The sequence below is a fragment of the Hyla sarda genome, chromosome 7, assembly GCF_029499605.1.
Source record: "Hyla sarda isolate aHylSar1 chromosome 7, aHylSar1.hap1, whole genome shotgun sequence".
NCBI classification, from domain to species: Eukaryota; Metazoa; Chordata; class Amphibia; order Anura; family Hylidae; genus Hyla; species Hyla sarda.
The window spans coordinates 67,164,690-67,187,592 of record NC_079195.1 but is presented as its reverse complement, the minus strand read 5'-3'; the positions used below and the strand labels follow the sequence as shown (position 1 = coordinate 67,187,592).

At 44.8% G+C, this 22,903-nt stretch overlaps 1 protein-coding gene across 3 annotated transcripts in view; it reads left to right on the top strand.

Moving 5' to 3' along the window:
* LOC130282090 (protein FRA10AC1) overlaps nt 1–22,903 on the top strand; it is a 66,054-nt gene that overhangs the window by 10,927 nt on the left and 32,224 nt on the right. For all 3 annotated transcript variants that reach the window (XM_056529967.1, XM_056529969.1, XM_056529968.1), the window contains exons 3-7: nt 6,963–7,058; nt 7,141–7,186; nt 16,714–16,790; nt 17,967–18,050; nt 18,900–18,984. In XM_056529967.1, coding sequence (XP_056385942.1) covers nt 6,963–7,058; nt 7,141–7,186; nt 16,714–16,790; nt 17,967–18,050; nt 18,900–18,984 — 388 coding nt within the window. The remainder of the gene's footprint in view (nt 1–6,962; nt 7,059–7,140; nt 7,187–16,713; nt 16,791–17,966; nt 18,051–18,899; nt 18,985–22,903) is intronic.

Below are 22,903 nucleotides of genomic sequence, written 5' to 3'. Positions count from 1 at the left end.
AGTCCCGGTCTATCCCTGGTGCAGGGGCCCCAATACATCAGACTGCCGCTCACCTTGTGGGTGCAGGGGACATCGCTGCTGATAAGCTGAGCTGCAGTGTGACGAGTCGACCACAGGAAGCAGAAAGACAAGTGCAGCGGAGGCCGGGAGCAGGATAACGGAGTCATCGGGGAAGCAGTTGCAGGTTATCCTAATTCTTTTGTTTTTTTTATTTTACATGCCAGTGTGGTGAGCCACTGCGGTGCAATGAGGTGTATGAGGCAGATGTTATAGTCCAGGGGCAGATGATTTTAACCCCTATATGTTCGTGATGCCTGGGCATGGTTTTACCAAGAACCACCCGAACGGTAGCACCGCTAGTCCTAGTTAGGCAGGGCAAATAAGAGTCAGAGTTAATGGTAGCTTTACTGAGGTAGGCATATGGTACAGTCTTTACAGCTAGGCCAGGAACCCAGAGAGGTGACCAGTAACACCAGGGACCTCGCAGCTTGCTGGGACTTGCAGTGACTTTGACAGACTTTAGGACAGCCACGCTAACAGACTTGACTTGACTGAAGATAGTGACAGCAGACAGAGATAACTTGACTTACGGACTTGTGGCTGTAATTTAGGCTTGAGGCCTCCAGATGTGCTGGACACTGGCTCTGAGATGTCTGGACTGGACTTGACCTCAGCAGAGAATGAATCACAAGAGCAAAAGAGGCAGATTGCAGCTCCTCCCTTTCTTATAAAGGGGGGCTGTGCAAGGAGCCCATAGGCTAGCTGCGGGTAATCTGGTGCTCTCTGGGTAACAAAACATGTGACTTTAACATGTGACAACTATTATCATGTGATCCATAACCATGTGACCATATCAAAGGTCCTTACACATAATATACAATTATACAGATTATAGGGGTACAGTGCAGGTGAGCCCTGGGGATGTGCAGGGACTCATGCTGATAGGACTGTGAGATGCATATCCCGTACTGGGACATCACACCAGCATTCTGGGCAGTATGCTAAACAAAAGAGTTGTATCCTGGAGTACTCCTTTAGGGTAGGGTCACATGTAGCGTATGTGCTGTGTTTCACGCTGCAGGAAATCTGCCAGGCAGCGGGAAATCGCAAGTGTGTTTTGCTATGAGCAAACACACAGGGCTTCCCAGTTGCAGCCCTGTATGTGCAGTTAAGCCTCCAAACCTCACTGTACACACAGGGCTGTGGCTGTAAAGCCCTGTTTGTCTGCTCATAACAAAATATGCTCCGGATTTCTGGCAGCATGAAATACGCAGCGTATAAGGGCGGCATTGCATTAGGACAGGGCAGCACTCCTATTATTCCAAATTGTACAGACATATATTATGCAGTTCAGCTAATAGGAATGATTTAAGAATACACTGCAACCCCTGTGTAATGGCAGAGTGCTACCCTTATGAATACACTGGGCTGTTTTTTTGCCATTTTGGCAGGAGAGCGAACTTGGGCTTATGTTACATAGGGAGCTTAATCAGAGCCGCATCAATGCATATAACATATATGCATGTCAGGCCAAACACCAGAATAGGGAAGAAGTGTGACTGTGATGGTTGTTAGACTGTGATGTGATGGCTGTTAGTACTGAGTATTTCAGAAACTGCATATCTCCAGGGATATTAGACGGCTCGAGCCATCCTCTAAATGAGTGCCAACTTTTTGATTGGTGGTCTTTACGCAGCCTATCCATGGCTCTGTAATCCTGTGAGGGGGACTGCATGAACACTCGCTGGATACATTTCATTTTTTGCATTTAACCTTTTTTTACTTTTTATTTATTTTATTTTTATAAAACCCATAATTTTTTCTTTATCCTTTTGTCAATTTTGCATTCCTAGGGCCACTATCTTTTTTTGTTTTTTCAATTTATGTATCTGTATAAGGGCTAGTTCTTGTCATCATGAGAATCTGAACACTGAGACTCCCAAATCAAAACTTTTGATATTTCTCTGAGAGGTGTGAAAAGTTTTTTGTAATGATAGTAACACTTTTAAGTCTTCTGTGGTGCTGCATATGTTTTGGCTGCACAATGAGGTTTGTGGTTACTAATGCACCTTGGGGAACTGTTCTCCTGCCAGGATTGAAGCCACATAAATAGCTTTTAATTTCTTTGGCTTTTGTCAATTACCCTTAAAAACTTACTGGAAAAATGAAATGAGCGTGTTTAATTATAAATTAGACGAGGTGATGAAGGGGGCTTAATGATTACATAGAGGTTATGGAGGCGGCTCAGTGATTACATACATGGAGGTGATGAGGGGCTGAGTGATTACATACATGGAGGTGATGAGGGGGCTCAGTGATTACATACATGGGTGATGAGGGGGCTCAGTGATTACATACATGGAGGTGATGAGGGGCTCAGTGATTACATGCATGGAGGTGATGAGGGGGCTCAGTGATTACATGCATGGAGGTGATGAGGGGCTCAGTGATTACATACATGGAGGTGAGGAGGGGCTCAGTGATTACAAGCATGGAGGTGATGAGGGGCTCAGTGATTACATGCATGGAGGTGATGGAGGGGGCTCAGTGATTACATACATGGAGGTGGCTCAGTGATTACATGCATGGAGGTGAGGAGGGGGCTTAGTGATTACATGCATGGAGGTGATGGAGGGGGCTCAGTGATTACATGCATGGAGGAGATGAGGGGCTCAGTGATTACATGCATGGAGGTGAGGAGGGGGCTCAGTGATTACATACATGGAGGTGATTGAGAGGGGACTCAGTGATTACATGCATGGAGATGGAGGGGGCTCAGTGATTACATGCATGGAGATGATGGAGGGGGCTCAATGATTACATACATGGAGGTGATGGAGGGGGCTCAGTGATTACATGCATGGAGGTGAGGAGGGGGCTTAGTGATTACATGCATGGAGGTGATGGAGGGGGCTCAGTGATTACATGCATGGAGGAGATGAGGGGCTCAGTGATTACATGCATGGAGGTGAGGAGGGGGCTCAGTGATTACATACATGGAGGTGATTGAGAGGGGACTCAGTGATTACATGCATGGAGATGGAGGGGGCTCAGTGATTACATGCATGGAGATGATGGAGGGGGCTCAATGATTACATACATGGAGGTGATGGAGGGGGCTCAGTGATTACATGCATGGAGGTGAGGAGGAGGCTCAGTGATTACATGCATTGAGGTGAGGAGGGGGCTCAGTGATTACATGCATGGAGGTGATGGAGAGGGGGCTCAGTGATTGCCCAAATAGAGGTGATGCAGGGGGCTCAGTGATTACATGCATGGAGGTGATGGAGGGGGCTCAGTGATTACATACATTGAGATGGTGTAGGGGTTCAGCGATTGCATGCATGGAGGTGATGAGGGGCTCAGTGATTGCATACATGGGGGTGATGAGGGGGCTCAGCGATTACATACATGGAGGTGATGAGGGGCTCAGTGATTGCATACATGAAGGTGATGGGCTCAGTGATTACATGCATCAAAATGATAGAGGGGGTTCAGTGATTACATGCATGGAGGTGATGAGGGAGCTCAGTGATTACATGCATGGAGGTGATGAGGGGCTCATTGATTACATGCATGGAGGTGATGAGGGGCTCATTGATTACATGCATGGAGGTGAGGAGGGGGCTCAGTGATTACATGCATGGAGGTGATGAGGGGCTCATTGAGTACATGCATGGAGGTGATGAGGGGCTCATTGATTACATGCATGGAGGTGATGAGGGGCTCAGTGATTACATGCATGGAGGTGATGGAGGGGGCTCAGTGATTACATACATGGAGGAGATGAGGGGCTCAGTGATTACATGCATGGAGGTGAGGAGGGGGCTCAGTGATTACATACATGGAGGTGATTGAGAGGGGACTCAGTGATTACATGCATGGAGATGGAGGGGGCTCAGTGATTACATGCATGGAGATGATGGAGGGGGCTCAATGATTACATACATGGAGGTGAGGAGGAGGCTCAGTGATTACATGCATTGAGGTGAGGAGGGGGCTCAGTGATTACATGCATGGAGGTGATGGAGAGGGGGCTCAGTGATTGCCCAAATAGAGGTGATGCAGGGGGCTCAGTGATTACATGCATGGAGGTGAGGAGGGGAGGCTCAGTGATTACATGCATGGAGATGGAGGGGGCTCAGTGATTACATGCATGGAGATGATGGAGGGGGCTTAGTGATTACATACATGGAGGTGATGAGGGGCTCATTGATTACATGCATGGAGGTGATGAGGGGCTCATTGATTACATGCATGAAGGTGATGAGGGACTCATTGATTACATGCATGGAGGTGAGGAGGGGGCTCAGTGATTACATGCATGGAGGTGATGTGGGGCTCATTGATTACATGCTTGGAGGTGAGGAGGGGGTTCAGTGATTACATGCATGGAGGTGAGGAGGGGGCTCAGTGATTACATGCATGGAGGTGATGAGGGGCTCATTGATAACATGCATGGAGGTGAGGAGGGGGCTCAGTGATTAAATGCATGGAGGTGAGGAGGGGCTCAGTGATTACATACATGGAGGTGAGGAGGGGCTCAGTGATTACATGCATGGAGGTGATGGAGGGAGCTCAGTGATTACATACATGGAGGTGATGAGGGGCTCAGTGAATACATGCATGGAGGTGATGGAGGGGGTTCAGTGATTACATACATGGAGGTGATGGAGGGGGCTCAGTGATTACATGCATGGAGGTGATGGAAAGGGCTCAGTGATTACATGCATGAAGGTGATGAGGGGGCTCAGTAATTGCATGCATGGAGATGATGCAGGGGGCTCAGTGATTACATGCATGCATGGAGGTGAGGAGGGGGCTTAGTGACTACATGTATGGAGGTGATGGAGGGGGCTCAGTGATTACATACATGGAGGTGATGTAGGGGGCTCAGTGATTACATACATGGAGGTGATGAGGGGCTCAGTGATTACGTACATGGAGGTGATGGAGAGGGGGCTCAGTGATTACATGCATGGAGATGGAGGGGCTCAGTGATTACATACATGGAGGTGATGGAGAGGGGGCTCAGTGATTACATGCATGGAGATGGAGGGGTCTCAGTGATTAAATGCATGGAGATGGAGGGGTCTCAGTGATTACATACATGGTGGTGATGGAGGTGGCTCAGTGATTACATACATTGAGGTGATGGAGGGGGCTCAGTGATTACATGCATGGAGGTGATGAGGGGCTCAGTGATTACATGCATGGAGGTGATGAGGGGCTCAGTGATTACATGCATGCAGGTGATGGAGGGGGCTCAATGATTACATGCATGCAGGTGATGGAGGGGGCTCAATGATTACATGCATGGAGGTGATGGAGGGGGCTCAGTGATTACATGCATTGAGGTGATGGAGGGGGCTCAGTGATTACATGCATGGAGGTGATGAGGGGCTCATTGATTACATGCATGGAGGTGATGAGGGGCTCATTCATTACATGCATGGAGGTGAGGAGGGGCTCAGTTATTACATGCATGGAGGTGAGGAGGGGGCTCAGTGATTACATACATGGAGTTGATGGAGAGGGGGCTCAGTGATTACATGCATGGAGATGGAGGGGGCTCAGTGATTACATGCATGGAGGTGATGGAGGGGGCTCAGTGACTGCCCAAATAGAGGGGATGCAGGGAGGTATGGAGGGGGCTCAGTGATTACATGCATGGAGATGATGGAGGGGGGCTCAGTGATTACATGCATGGAGATGATGGAGGGGGGCTCAGTGATTACATACATGGAGGCGATGGAGGGGGCTCAGTGATTACATGCATGGTGGTGATGAGGGGGGCTCAGTGATTACATGCATGGAGGTGATGCAGGGGGCTCAGTGATTACATACATGAAGGTGATGAGGGGGCTCAGTGAATACATGCATGGAGGTGATAGAGGGGGCTCAGTGTTTACATGCATGGAGGTGATGGAGGGGACTCAGTAATTACATACAATGAGATGATGTAGGGGGTTCGGTGATTGCATGCATGGAGGTGATGAGGGGCTCAGTGATTACATACATGAAGGTGATGAGGGGCTCAGTGATTACTTACATCGAAGTGATGGAAAGAGTTTAGTGATTACATGCATGGAGGTGATGGAGGGGGCTCAGGGATTACATACATAGGGGTGATGAAGGGGGCTCAGTGATTACATACATAAGAGGGATGAAGGGGGCTCAGTGATTACATGCATGGAGGTGATGGAGGGGGCTCAGTGATTACATGCATGGAGGTGATGGAGGGGGCTCAGTGATTTCATACATGGAGGTGATGGTGGAGGCTCAGTGATTACATACATGGAGGTGAAGGGGGGGCTCAGTGATTATATACATGGAGGTGATGGCGGGGGCTCAGTGATTACATACATGGAGGTGAAGAGGGGGCTCAGTGATTACATACATGTAGATGATGGAGGGGGGTGATGGAGGGGATGATGATGGAGGGGGGTGATGACTGGGGGAGTTGTGTAGACCAGCAAACACAAATGTTCAGATGGCGGAATTTCTGTGGAATGTCCGGCTTGATATTCTGTCCACGGCAGACACTGACTCATGAGTCGACGTTAGACCGCTCAGAAATGCGCGGTCTCCATAGCTGGCAATGCATTTCCAAGTGGATTCCGCAGAATTGACATGTGTCGTGGATTTTCTGCTATGTGCACGGTGCAGCAAAATCCCATTGAAAACAATGGGACTCTGCTGCACAAGAATTTCCAAATAAAATTTTTCCACTGGATTCCACTTGGAAATGTCATCATGTGAATAGGGCCTAAGGCTTCTTCACACATAACACTTTATACAAGTGTTTATTTTTTAAGGCATATTTTTTTCTGACATTTTTGAAGTGGTATGGAACAAATAGGCAAGAAAAAATGCTATAAAAATGCCATCAAAAAAGTGTCCAAAAGTGAATCCGGCCAAATGCAAATTCATTACATGGTTCTATGCTAAATGTGTTTTAGGAAAAAAGATGATGAGGAGTTGCTTAGAAAGCCCTTCCAGAAGGAGAAACATGGGAAGGTGGCGCACAGACAGGTGGCGGAGCAGGAATGGGACAGGTATGATGGGAACCCCTTCTTGTGTATCAGCAATACCCTGCAATATATGTACTAAATAATGTCTTATCCTCTATACAAACAGGGAGGAAGCACGAAACCAGCGGTTCCACCTTATCTCTATGGATGCCGTATCCTTTTTGCAGCTGTTCTGGGAGCTGATGTTATTATTTTTATGCTTTTTTTATTAGACCTTTCATCCACAGTGTCATGTCTGCAAGATAAACAGATGTTAATTATAAGACGTGCAGCTCGGGATTAGGCAACAAAAAAGAAAAAGGCAAATGATGGCGTAAATAATTAAAATATTCTAAGCCACAGTGTAATTGCAGGATCGGATTATATTGTCCGGGTTCTGGAGCCTCAGTAAGAAATTGTAATCATTTGTTTATTATAGGGAGAACTCCCCGTGGAAATGTGGTATAATTTGTTTTCTTGGCTTTTGCCTTTGTAAATTACGGATTTGCGTTTGCAGTTATGGATCTTTTTTGCTGCTTCTTCAAAAGCAAAAGGAAATAATTTTTATATTTATTACTTTGTTACTTATATATCAAGAACATATTTTACATTCTGCATAAAGGGGGAGATTTATCAAAACCTGTCCAGAGGAAAAGTTGCCTGTAGCAACCAATCAGATTGCTTCTTTCATTTTGCAGAGGCCTTTTCAAAAATGAAAGAAGCGATCTGATTGGTCGCTATGGGCAACTCTGCAGAAAGTCAATGGAAATGGAAAACCAGCTCACCACCATATGAGTTCTTGAAAAGAGAAGGATTTCAAATGTAGGTAGGAAGCACGGACAACATCCAACCGCACGTTTGGAGTGAAGACTTGGGATGAAGAAAGAGGGCAGGGTCCAGCTCCCAGGAAAACGGATAAAATGCAAAATTTTAATTCAAGCCATTAAAATTGAGTGAACAAAAATAGAGGGGGAGATAAAATCATAGCAGAAACGCCGACGCGTTTCGGACCATATAGTCCTTAATCATGGCAATGCCATGATTAAGGACTATATGGTCCGAAACGCGTCGGCGTTTCTGCTATGATTTTATCTCCCCCCTCTATTTTTGTTCACTCAATTTTAATGGCTTGAATTAAAATTTTGCATTTTATCCGTTTTCCTGGGAGCTGGACCCTGCCCTCTTTCTTCATCCTATGGGCAACTCTGCAACTTTTCCTTTGGACAGGTTTTGATAAATTTCCCGCAAAATGACAATTCTGGAGCATCTTTTCCTAGAACTGTGCATTGTGTCATTCCTCTATTATTCCTCCTGGAAATATAAGAATAAATTGACAATTGAGGATTCACCATTCTCCTTTGTCAAAGTAAGATCTCCTCACGTGATCAATCAATACTGGACGTGTCTGACTGTGTAAGGCAGTATTCCAAACCAGGATGCCTACAGCTGTTTTAAAACTACAACTCCCTAATACAGTGGTCCCTCAACATACGATGGTAATTTGTTCCAAATGAACCATCGTTACTTGAATCCATCGTATGTTGAGGGATCTGTGCAATAATAATATAGAAGGTTATACTCACTTGTCCCCGCTGTTAAGGACCAACACCGCTGCCCTGGATCGTCGCTCTCCATCGCCATCATCACGTCCCCAGGGTTTCACCACTGCCCTGGATCGTCACTCTCCATCACGTGGCTGCGCACGCCGCTCCTATTGGATGACGGCACGGCGTGTGTGGCAACGTGATGACGATGGCCATGCAGTGGAGCCCGACGAGGACAGTCCGGAACGTCGGGGACAGGTGAGTGACACTCACCGGCGCACACGGGGCACATTAAACGGCTATCCGGCGGTAGCTAAAGCAGTCTGCGCTGCCGTATAGCTGTTTATGCGATGGCCCCGACAAACAAAAGCATCGTATGTTGATTCTGCCTTTAACATGCGTTGCGATGGACTCTGAGAGGCCATCGTATGTTGAAATTGTCTTATGTCGGGGACATCGTAGGATCACTGTACTTGGTTTCCTTTAAATGGGCACTGTCACCAACTTTATTTTTTGATATGTTGTAGTACTTATGTACTACAACATATCTCTAATATACTTTTTTTTTTTTTTTTTTTTTTTATTAAAATAGTTTAATTTACATTTGAAAACCGGCCACTGGGGGGGACGGGCTAGCGCCGCATGTAACTAATAGTTTATCGACACAGGGTGCCTCCAGCTGTTTCAATACTACAACTCCCAGCATGCCCTGACAGCCAATAGATGTCAGGGCAAGCTGGGAGTTGTTGTGATGAAACAGCTGGAGGCACCCTGTGTAGATGAACCAAGGGCGGAAGTCCCCCCCAGCAGGCATCAGTTACATGGTGCCTGCTGGGGAAGTCTGCCTGGTAGTGCGCACACTGCCAGGCAGACAAAAAGCATTTTTAATATAGTAAAAATAAAAATTAAAAGCAGGGAGGGGGTTAGGGATAGATTGGCAATAGGCAGGGACAGAAAAAAAAAAATAGGATGGTGGGAGCTACCCTTTAAATAGGTGCATCTCTAAAGCTCCACCCACATTTCATGACATTGCATGTACAGGTAAAAAATGTCCGAACATGGGTATATAGCATTGTTTCCCAACCAGGGTGCCTCCAGCTGTTTCAAAACTACAACTCCCAGCATGCCCGGACAGCCTTTGGCTGTCCGGGCATGCTGGGAGTTGTAGTTTTGAAACAGCTGGAGGCACCCTGGTTGGGAAATAACTGGTATATAGTAAAATAAAGTGATTGGCACTAGTATAGTTATATACAAAAAGTCACCGCAATAAGAAGGATGAATGTGCAGTGCTGTTGTCATTGTCCTGGACCAAGGAGGAGGGAAAAGGTGACACTGGTTGGGATATAACAATATAGGGGGAGATTAATCAAAACCTGTCCAGAGGAAAAGTTGCCCAGTTGCCCATAGCAACCAATCAGCTCGCTTCTTTTATTTTTAACAAGGCCTCTGCAAAATGAAAGAAGCGATCCGATTGGTTGCTATGGGCAACTGGGCAACTTTTCCTTTGCACAGGTTTTGATAAATCTCCCCCATAGTAGTTATCATGTTGAGCACACATACAAGAATTATAATGCAATTTAAATCCTCTTACTTTGGACGTGCAGAGATGCAGATCAATAATAACTGGGATATTGTACCACCAAGCAGGCTACCCGTGTCTCTCCATGCTGATTGCTAGATAGGAGAATGCCAATATAGTGGCACTATAATGTGTGGTGACTGGTACATCTACCATCATGCCAGTATCCTCCATGGATCATTGACTACACATGATGGCACCATGCTGCATCTAACATTTCCCAGGGTCTGCATAGTGCAGCGTTCAGTTTTCTGCTTTGAGTAAAATGACATTGAAATAAAATCCATAAGAAATCTGCTTTTGGTTTGTTACATAAAGATGACATCATATCCTGTTATTAAATAATGTTCTCCAGAACATGATGATCTCATCGGAGTCCTGGGATTAATCTGTAATTCATGTCAAGCAAGCGAAATCTTCAAAAAGAAATGTTGTTGTGGTTCTAAAGATAAAAATAAAAAAAAAAGCAAGTAGTTTATCCAGATTGTAATTTAGCAACCCTAGCAAAACCTGCAATGTGACCTTAAAGGGAAACTGACAGTGCGGATGAACCAGATTACAATGAGGTATCACTCGGATCCGCGGTTCGGTTTTAGAGATACCTGTTGTATTGGGCTCTATAACTAATCTGGTTTAGCGCAATGGAGTCGAGACCCGACAATTCCAGTATGGAGTCTCACCTCCATTGCCCAAACCCAGCTAGTTAGATATTAACAATGTAGAGTAATACAACGGGTATCTCCAGAACTGGTCCGCGGATACGGGTAAGAGATTCTTCATTGTCATCTGCACTATAACCCCGTGTATTGGGTTAAAGGGGGTACTCATTTATTTATTTATTTTTAAATCAACTGGTACCAAAAAGTTAAACAGATTTGTAAATTGCTTCTATTTATAGTGTACCTGTCAGGTCACCCAAACGGTTATATGTTGCTCAGTATCTCATCCTGATCATGTACATGTAATCTTTGTGTCTATGGCCTATATTTCTCTTAGAATTCACTTTATTTACTTGGAGTGATTGCAAAGTGAAAGTACTTTTCATTTACAACAGGGGGGCGGGTCCTCACTGTGACCACCACTCCCCCACCCTCACTGCTCTGGGAGCGGTAACCCTTTCCTTTCTGGTTTTGTCTGTGTGCCTAAAGCTTTTGCAAAACTACAGCTCCCAGCATGCCCACACATTCTATGAGTTGTAGTTTTGCAACAGCTGGAGGCATATGATTAGTGAAACTGATTTTCAGCAGTGTTGCTGCAGGCTGTGTTCCTCCACGTGTTGCAAAACCACAACTCCCATCATGCCCACACATCATTTGGCTGTGCAGCCATGCTGGGAGTTGTAGTTTTGCAACAGCTGGAAGCATATGATTGTAGTCCCCCTGTAACACACACACATTCACTTCATATATTCACACATAGATATCCACACACACACACACACACACACACACACATATACATAGATATCCACACACACACACACACACATATATATATATATATATATATATATATATATATATATATATATTTATATATATATATATTTATATATATATATATATATATATAAAAATGCAGTGACACTTTTTAAACAAGGAAATCCTCCATTCAGATTCTGTTTCCTGCCCCCCCCTTCTCTTCACACAGCAGACAGTGAGGGAGCCGAGAGTAGTGTGCTTCTGCCCCCCCCCCCTTCTCTTCACACAGCAGACAGTGAGGGAGCCTGTGCTTCTGCCTCTCCCCCTTCTCTCCACAGGAGCATGCAAGCAGCAGCTTTTGACCTGCAGACCTGTCAATCATGAAGTGGGTCCATGATGTAGGTGATGACAAGTGGACACAGTAGGACTAGTATGTATCCCAGGAGGCAGGGAGGGCAGCTTTTTGACTGGCTTTTTCAGTATGAAATACTGATTTTTTTTTTTTTTATGAAAGCGATTGCAAAACCTATTGGTTATACATGCTTTACAACATATCAAAAGTTTTTACATCTGACAGTGCCCATTTAAAAATCTTAATCCTGCTGCTGTATGTTCCAGAGAAAGTTATTTTCTTTTTGACTTTCCTTTCTGTCTGACCACAGTGCTCTCTGTCCTGACACCTCTGTCCATGTCAGGAACTGTCCAGAGTGGGAGCAAATCCCCATAGCAAACCTATCCTGCTCCATACAGTTCGTAAAATGGGCAGAGGTGTCAGCAGAGAGCACTGTGGTCAGACAGAAATTCAAAAAGAAAAGAACTTCCTATAGAGCATAAAGCAGCTGATAAGTACAGGAAGGATTAAGATTTTTAAATAGAAGTAATTTACAAATCTGTTTAACTTTCTGGTACCAGTTGATTTAAAAAAAAAAAATGTTTTCCAGGGGAGTACCCCTTTAAATGCAGATGAACCCACTGTCAGTTTCTCATAACCACAAACGGAGGATTTTTTTCCCTTTATATATGGAACAGTAAAGGGGCGTTTTAGTTTTAGCAAAAGCCTTTTGTTTGTATAAAAGGTTATACAGGGTATTCAAGATCTCCGCTTGCTGTCATTTATTTGGAACCTTCATTAATCATTTCGATTAGATATAATTCTGCCCTGGTTATGTGACGGACGCACAGGTTCACAGTTCTAAAGCCATAACTTTTCATAAAAGTTATACAGTCAAATTTTTTTACATCCATATTTCAAATGGCTCAACTGCAGGTCTGGCGATCCGAACTTAGAGCATTATAGGGATCTATGATGCTGTCAGTTCAGTCATTAGACCCGTTTTTTGGGCTGGGCCATAATATAAGGACACCCCTACTTCAATATTAATGCGTGTGTGTATGTGGCCACGGGGAGGTTGTGCTGTGTTTTTTTGTTTTTTTTGTTTGTTTATTAGATAAATATGTCAAATGTTTTGACCCCCACCATCTGGAGATCTCGGGGCAGCCCCCGGCACTCTGAGCCTGGCACTGCATCCGAGACAGGGATGTGACGTCACGGCCATGCCCCCCTAGTGATGCCCCTCTATTCATGTTGATGGGAGAATGCCGGGGGCTGCACTGAAATCGCTGGGGTCCTATGTGGCTGGACCCCTGCAATCATACATCTTATCCCCTATCCTTTGGATAGGGGATAAGATGTATAAAGCCGGAATACCCCTTTTAAGTATTTTGTATTATGCAAGAATTCTCCCCTAGAGGTATAGCACCTCATGTGCTGCTGCATTGGTCTGTACAATCTACCGTTCTTCATCATGTTTCCTGACTCTTACAAACTGAATAGTAATGTTACTGATTGAAATGTTTTCCAGATGATTATATATATTTTTTTACTATCGTACAGTAATTGCTTCCACAAGGACAAAAATAGACTACAAGTTTTATAAGCTCCACAGAAGTTAGTTTGGATGTTTAGAAACAGTCACTGTGAAGAGAAGGAAAAAGCTTGTTACTGGAAAGAAATGTGCTAATAAATGGCTTTCAACAAACTACTACTATGGTTTACATTATTATTACACTTGCTACATATGACATTAAAGGGTTTGGGTACTCCACTGCCTCTGCGTTCTGAACAGTTTGTTCCGAACACTGAGTGCGGGCGAAGGGGCTCATGCCCCTCCCATAGACTTGCATTGAGGGGGCGTGGTGTGACAGCATGAGGGGGTATGGTCATGACGTCATGAGCCCCGGTGCCCGCACTAAGTGTTTGGAACAAAATGTTCAGAACGCTGAGGCAGTGGAGTACCCAACCCCTTTAATGTCATATGTAGTGGAGTACCCCTTTACGGTGCAACTGTCACCAAGAATATTCTTGTGCAGCTGCACACACTTCACAAGCATATTCTAGGCATATTTGTATAAATAAATTAGGCTGTTTTACACTTGCCAAAAAACTGCTTTATAATTCCTCCATGAACCGAGTCAAAAGTTGGAGAGGCAGAGCCCTGGGCTGCACCGCCTCTCTCTGCTAACCTCGCGCAGTTGATCGACAGCTGGCTGCGCGCAGCAGAAATACACAGGACGGCCGCAAGCAGGCAAGCTCTGTGTGTCTATCAGTTGTGTGATGTAGCTGAAGAGAGGCCGTGTGGACTCCGGACTTTGCCTCTCCGACTGTTGACCTGACTCCTGGAGGGAATATAAAGCTTTTTTTTCTTTTTTTTTTTGTAATATAAAACATACAAATTTATTTATACAGGTATGCCAAGAATATGCTCGACATACCTGTACACTGTGCGTGCAGCTTCACAAGCATGTTTTTGGTGACAGCTGCTCAGGAATTATGGACACCATGGGCAGTAAGAGCCGCATATCTATAAATTACATAAATAATCATTCATAAACAGTGATCCCTTACAATGGCCTTAACATACAATAGTTTCAACATACAATGGTCTTTTCTGGACCATTGTAACTTGAAACCAGACACAACAAACCATGCTAAGGACAGTCCAGATCTGCAAAACATGTCAATGGCTGGAAGAACTGAACAATCAGAATGGGAATTCACTGGTAAAACACCTGTATTACTGAAGTGTATGCACTGAATTCCTTTCTGGTAGCGCCCCCTACAGTACAGGGAGGTATTACATGTTCTGTACTACTCTTTACCTGTACCAGGGTTACCTGCTCCTTTGGATACCAGGTGAGGACGGCTCCATGTTACTTTTTTTAGAACTTTGCGTGTACTGTGCAGGACCCTGAAGAAGCTCCTGTCCTCTACATAGACAGTGATTACAGCTCCCAGCAGATCTTTCTTACTTTTATATGTAAGGATTTGCTTTATCTATATTAGTTATCTACTTATTTTTGTTTAATCCTCACTTTTTCCTATTTTTGGATGACATTTTGGTGGCTTCAGAACCAATTACCAGGTTTCCATAGAGTTATGGTTTCAACATACAATGGTCGTCCTGGAACCAATTAATATTGTAACTTGAGGGACCACTTTATGCCAAAATGAGGCTCTTACAGGTATAATAACAGATAGCCAGGGCTAGTGCTGGGCGGTATGACCCAAAAATGTATATCATGGTATTTTTCCAAATTATGGCGGTTTCACGGTATTTAACGGTATTTCGGGGGGTCCTCACCATAGTACCCTGGGTCTCGGTCAGGCCGCCTGTCCAGAAGTCATGTGCTCGCCGTGAGTTGTAGTCCCCTCCCAGCTCCTCCAAAGTCAGTTCAGTGCGGCTTGGACTGCACTTCCCAGAGACACTGTGTGGCCGGACGTTTCTCTACGCCATCACGCATTGGAGTTGGTTGCTATGGGAACGGTATTGCGGTATGTGAAAAATTCATATCGTAAAGAAAAAACACCGTATGCGGTATGAACCGGTATACCGCCCAGCACTAGCCAGAGCTAAGAAAAGCTGGACCTGTGCCAATCAGCTGATCACAACACCAGGAACTTCTTGATCGTGCTTAGACAATCTATGCCCGGTTCCATCTCCCATTCATGGACATTTTTTTTTTTTTTTTCAATCATCAGTTTACACACTGCGGAAAAATTACACATGGAGTAAAATGAACAAGTGGATGAACTACACAGATTTTATAATAAATACAAATTTTTGAAGCGGATTCCACACTGAAAACTGCAGATTTTGCCTATTGAACTTCAGTGCAGCAAATCTGCTTGTATATTGTTGAAAATCTGCAGCAGAAACTTTAAGGGTGCGTTCACACATGCGTATTCTTGCTGCAGATTTGATGCTGCCCATTGTCTTCAGTGAGCAGCAAAATCTGCTGCAGTTATACATTGGAGGATTTTCTGATGTATTTGTGCAATGCTTGCCACTGTATAGACCAGTGTTTCCCAACCAGGGTGCCTCCAGCTATTGCAAAACTACAACTCCCAGCATGCCCGGACAGCCTTCGGCTGTCCGGGCATGCTGGGAGTTGTAGTTTTGCAACAGCAGGAGGCACCCTGGTTGGGAAACACTGGTGTAGATGTTATGCTGTGCTTGACCTGGAGTTATCCTATTCACCTGTATTGAGTAGCTTTAAAGGGCTACTCTGGTGGAAATCATTGATATTTTTTTTAATCAGCTGGTGCCAGAAAGTTAAACAGATTTGTAAATGACTTCTATAAAAATTCTTTATCCTTCCAGTATTTATTAGCTGCTATATACTACAGAGAAAGTTCTTATCTTTTTCGATTTTCTTTTTATTTTATTTTTTTTCTGTCCACGCTGCTCTCTGCTGACACCTATGTCCATTTCAGGAACTGCCCAAAGCAGGAGCAAAGCCCCATAGCAAACCTATCCTACTCTGGACAGTTCCTGATACGGACAGAGGTGTCAGCAGAGAGCACTGTGGACAGAAAAAAAAAAAGAAATCGAAAGAGAAAAGAACTTAGTCTGTAGTAGAAAACAGCTAATAAGTACTGGAAGGATAAAGATTTTTAAATAGAAGTAATTTACAAATCTGTTTAACTTTCTGGCACCAGTTAATAAAAAAATATATATATATATTTTTCCAGATCCCCAGAACACTGCAGAATTTAACATTCATGTAACATCCTATATCTTTAAGATAGGAATACCCCTGTAAGTATAAATAATAATGTCCTATACTAGCACGTTTCTTAACCTCAAGCCATACAGTTTGCCAGGCATCAGAAATTTGTAAATGACTACATTCTGTATTATGGAGGAAAACTACAAGACTTCCAACTTTCCAAGTAAGTGCATCACATTAGTCCGGCAATGTTATTGATTGATCTTCTTTGGAATCTGTATTAATCTCTTAATACAGATATGTTTGCTTATTGATCATAGTAAGGCAGGGGGGGGGGGGGGGCAGCAGTGGAGAGGCGCCTCTTTGACTGTATACCATGTTCCCGGATCCTCTTTAAAACTATGATTTCTCTGAAATGCTGCAACATTTCTCAGTTAGGCTGCATTCACACCACGTTTTTGCAATACAATTCCCATATACATTTTCAATTTGAAAACCATACGGAACTGTATTGAAAACCGTATGCATTGACTCTCCATTGTAAACCGTATGTCAAAAGATGCATCCTGTTGCATGCGTTTTGCGCCTTGTACGGTTTTGTCCATTTTTTCCCATACCCAAAACCGTAGCCTACCACTAAAACGCACACATTTTATTTTTTTTTTAGCATGGAAGTCTGTAGACTATGGGAACTGTAGAGAACCATATGTGCGTATGGTTCCATCCGGTTTTCACAATACGGGTTTTTACTTTGTACAGTTTTTTTTGTGGAATTTCAATCAAACTAGTGAAACTTTATTCATTATGAAGTGAAAAGTTAAAAAAGTATACGTTTTTTCTTTAAAAAAACTGATTCAACCGGACATCATTTTTCAAACCGAATATGGGTTAAAATGTGTACACACGTTTTGATACAGTTTAGTCCGGTTTTGAGGAATCCATTTTTTCATCAAAAACCTGATAAGGTAACTGTATTGCAAAAACGTGGTGTGAATGCACCCTAAAACATAGCGCATTGTAATGAGGGAACATGGGGCCTGTTTTATGTTGCCGGTCATTCATCCAACAGCTTTCTGGTGTATAATCATTATTACAGATAAGCTTGGATAGTTGTCTACCAAAGTTTTCCCACAGGATCGCCCTGCTTTGGTGGAGTTTTTATTATTATTGTTATACTGGAGTACTAGTGGCCCTCATTGCTGATTTACCACAATTACTTTTAACCCCATTTTTTTTCTTGGAGTCAATGGCTCTTGGTCCCCAGTGTTGACTATTGACGTGGGAGTTGGTAGTTGGCAGCAGAGTAGGCAAGATGACTGTTTACAAGCATTGTACCTTTTTGATTTATTTTGAAAATTCATCTTCTACTGTGTTTACTTCTAATCTATTTTCATTGCAGAGGGAATCGTAAGACAGACATAGATGTAATTCGAGAGAACCACAGGTTCCTTTGGGAAGAAGAAGATGAAGAAGAGATGACTTGGTAAGTCAAGCAATGCCCTGCTCACATTTACATCAGAGTTTCCCATTGCAGATTCCATTACATTTGATGGGAGGGATAGCAATTTGTGCATCATTATCCTTCACGTCAAAACAGTGGGCACCTTTTGTAAGTCTTTTGGCTGTCACTGGTATCTGTGACAGATCTAGGAGAATGCGGGGGGGGGGGGGGGGGGGGGTTGAATCCTAACTTAAAGGGGTTATCTGGCCAAAGACATCTTTGGGGATAAGATGTTGGATCATGAGGGCCCGCCGCTGGGACCCCCCCCCCCCATCTCCGTGAAGCACCTGCATTCTATGCGAGGCTGCGTCTCCAGTCTCAAAAAGCTCTTTGTTTCCGGGACTGGGGATATGACGTCACATGACGCCGAGCCCCTTCCATTCATGTCTATGGGAGGGGGCGTGGCATCACGTCCCCAGTCCTGGAAACAGAGAGCTTTCCAAGAATGGAGACGCAGCCTCGCATAGAATGCGGGTGCTGCTCTTTGGACGGATATCCCTTTTAAACAACTTGTTCAAAATGATCCTACAACTTGCAGTCCCATATACTGATGGAACAGTTATATTGGACAAAGTTTATCATCACTATCTGTCCTTAGATCCTTTGTGTGTTGGGACCCAGTTTACCATTATGTTTCAATTTAGTTCCCCCTACTGTGCAACTTATAAATGACGCTCATAGGCAGAAATTAAATCCTTTCCATAAAATATCCATAATTCGTTTTGCTGAACATTTTTCTTTCCCTACATTATTGCTTAATAAATGTTCTATGTTGTCACTACGGTGTTGAAATCTTCCTTTCTTCTTTTTTTTTTTTTAATGTGCTGACAGGGAGAAGAAAATTGCAAAGAAATACTATGATAAATTATTTAAAGAATATTGCATAGCGGATCTTAGCCGATACAAGGAAAACAAGGTTTGTGGATAAAGTAAGAATTATTATTTATGCAGGATAGACTTGCATTGAGGGGGTGGGGCGGGACATCATGAGAGGGCGGGACTATGACATCACGAGCTTCCGGCGCCAACTCCAGCGTTCGGAACCAAATGCTGAGTAGCGGAGTACCCCTTTAATGGAACCTGACACATTGCCCTTTTAACATTAGAAAGCCCTACACATGGAACTCCAGTTGCATAAAGGATACTTTTTATGCAAACTTGTGACAAGTCAGAAATTTTGATCGGCTGAAACCCCCACCGTTTGCTAATAGAAATGGGGATCAGCGCTCTGCTGAGGGGTTTGCCTGTCCGTTTCTGCTTGGCTCTACTAAGAAAAGCTGAGTGTACAGTTTACAGATTCCTAGAAAGTCTAATAGATTTTCTTTGAATCTGTATACTGCTCAGTCTGTTCTTCAAGGAAAGCAGAGCTGATAAATGAATGAATACGGTGGTTACTGCTTCCACATGGTTTTAGCTATTGGTGGCAGTCTCAGCACCTGGGCCCCAACTAATCAAAACTTTAGCATGTCACTATGTACTCTGGGAATCTTTTTATTGGCCCACTTAGGCTGCCAGCTGTTTTGGGAATATAAGGCCACATTTCCTGGCAGTAACTGGATGGGAAATAGAATATTACATGACAGCCAATCTGTGTTTTGGCTTATAGAGGTGTCCTGAGACAGCAACTCTCCCCCTATGATGCCCATATGTCTTAGCAGGCCATGAGATATGGAGTACCTTTTATCTACTTTTTTAGGATGCAATGCAAAATAACTGTAATTCTTTCTCCTGCCCTCAGCTACAGGCTAGCTGAAAATCTTCACTATTCATATAAAAAAAAGTGAAAAAGAAGAAGCGCCGTGCATGGCTAATTGCCAAGGATTCAAGATCCACGTGGGTGCTCAGCCCCAGGGCCAGACCCAGGCCCCAAGTAAATACAGCAAAAATGGAAGAGAGCGGCACTCCAACTTTCAGTGAAACCCAGTGCGGGTGTATTTATTCACACATCTGCAATACACGCGACGTTTCGGCCCGTCATTTGAGCTTGAGAAAGGCTCTATTGACGGGCCGAAACCTTGCGTGTATTGCAGATGTGTGAATAAATACACCCGCACTGGGTTTCATTGAAAGTTGGAGTGCCGCTCTCTTCCATTTTTGCTGTATTCACTGTTCATATATGTATTGAAGAGGGAATGGTAAGTGTACTCTGCCTCTTCTGATTATAGTGCTTTATGCTGACCAACTATAAATATATATATATATATATATATATATATATATATATATACCGTATTTATCGGGGTATACCACGCACCGGCCTATAACACGCACCCTCATTTTACCAAGGATATTTGGGTAAAAAAAGTTTTTTACCCAAATATCCATGGTAAAATGAGGGTGCGTGTGTGCGCGTGTATACCCCGATATACCCCCAGGAAAGGCAGGGGGAGAGAGGCCGTCGCTGCCCGCTTCTCTCCCCCTGCCTTTCCTGGGGTTTAGAGCGCTGCTGTCGGCCCTTTTCACCCCCTGGTTATCGGTGCCGCTGCCCGTTCTGTCCCCCTGACTATCGGTGTCGGCGCCGATACCCAGGGAGAGAGAAGCGGCGCCGACAGCCAGGGGGAGAGAAGGGGCAGCGGCACCCATTGCCGGCGCCGCTGCCCCGTTGCCTCCCCCCATCCCCGGTGGCATAATTACCTGAGTCGGGTCCGCGCTGCTCCAGGCCTCCGTCGTGCGTCCCCAGCGTCATTGCTATGCACGGCGCGGCGCTCTGACGTCATGCGCCGCGCCGTTCAGCGCATAGCAACGAGAGTCGGGGACGCACGATGGAGGCCTGGAGCAGCGCGGACCCGACTCAGGTAATTATGCCACCGGGGATGGGGGGAGGCAACGGGGCAGCGGCGCCGGCAATGGGTGCCGCTGCCCCTTCTCTCCCCCTGGCTGTCGGCGCCGCTTCTCTCTCCCTGGCTATCGGCGCCGGCACCGATAGTCAGGGGGACAGAACGGGCAGCGCCGCCGATAACCAGGGGGTGAAAAGGGCCGACAGCAGCGCTCTAGACCCCAGGGAAGGCAGGGGGAGAGAAGCGGGCAGCGACGGCCTCTCTCCCCCTGCCTTTCCTGGGGGTGTATCGGCGTATAACACGCACACAGACTTTAGGCTAAAAATTTTAGCCTAAAAAGTGCGTGTTATACGCCGATAAATACGGTATATATAAATATATATATGATATTATACAGCAGCCATCAACAGGCAAGGGCAAAGCTGTCAGTGAGAATCTGAGTAGAACATGTTATGCAAAGCTATATAAAGAAAGCCTGGCTCACCTCCTTCACTTCGTGCACGGACCTGTACTCAGACCCTCAGTGTCCAATCAATGAATAAAGAAGAATGGATGATCCAGGACTAGCTCATCCATTCTTATTTATTCGTAGAGCATATTATACATGCAGGTAGACTACTGGATTTTTAGATTTATAGGTTTCCCATTACTTTCTGTCCATAGGTCTAACCAGTTTCAGTGTCGGAACCAAGTATATAGGAGCCCCCATCAACCAACTACTAACGTGTCATAGTAAAATGTTAGAAGATTTGATTCGATCCAGCGGCTAAGACCTCCTCCATTCACTATAATGAGCAGGTAGAAGAGATGTGCTTATATGCTTCTGCTTGGTTCTGCTCTGAGTGTAAGGATTTATAAAAAGTCTGTCATCTTTCTATAAATACCGTATTTATCGATGTACAACACGCACTGGTGTATAACACGCACCCTCATTTTAACAGGGAAATTTGAGTAAAAAAATAAATAAATGTAAAATAAATTACTTTGAAGCTCTGAACTTAATGTCTCATAATTCCCCCCCATTTGCCACATAATTTTCCTGCTCCTCAGTCTGCCCCCCCTCCCTTGTGCCACATCATTCCTTCCCCTTTATCAACCCCTGTGCTACAACATGCCCCCATCCCCCTGTGGCTCATAATTTACCCTGTGCTTCATTTGCCCCTGTGATTTGTGATCCCCCTGTGCCTCATTTCCCTTTAGTTATCCCCCTGTGCCTCTGTGATCCCCCTCCTGTGCCTCATCATTCCCCCCTCCCCCAGATTATCTGTGTCTTATGATTGTCCTCCCTCCTTCACCCTGATTTTTCTCCCCTGCTTTTAAAATTTTATTTGACCTCGACTGGCCACGCTCCGGCAGGCTCAGGTTCAGACTGTGGGGCTTCCGGGGCTGCATGGCCAGTAAAGGATTGAAAGTATGCCGAGTGATGATCCCTGCCTGCTCCTTTTCTGCGCTGCTTCAGGGACATCACTTTCACCCGCTGCAGCTGCAGGGAATGACGAGTGACGTCCCTGATGCCACACAGAAGAGCCGCCAGGGATCGTCACTCGGCACACTTTCAATGCTTTAATGGCCACGCAGCCCCGAAAGACCCGCAGCCTGAATCTGAGCCTGCCGGAGCGCGGCCAGGTGAGTTTAAATTTACAAATAAGCAGGGGGGAAAAGGGGGAGGACAATGATAGGTGTAATCCGCGCTGCAGCAGCCGTCACTGTTTTAAAGTAGCCGCGGCCGAGCTGCTGATCTTTGAACAAACAGCCAGGGCTGCGGCCACTTTCAATCAGTGATTGGCAGATTTATCGGCATATAACACGCAGGCAGGGTTTTTGCCTATTATTGTAGTTTTAAAAGTGCGTGTTATATGCCGATAAATACGGTATGTGCATGGTTGGCGCTGTTTTCTGAGTAAATCTAAGCAGAAACTAACATACACAGCTCTTATTATAGCGAATGGAGGGAGTCCTATCACCTGGATCCCTACCGATCAAATCTTCTGACCTGTTACTATAAAACATCAGAGGTCTTTCATAGTGTTAGGTATTTTTTTTACTTTACTGCTTTTA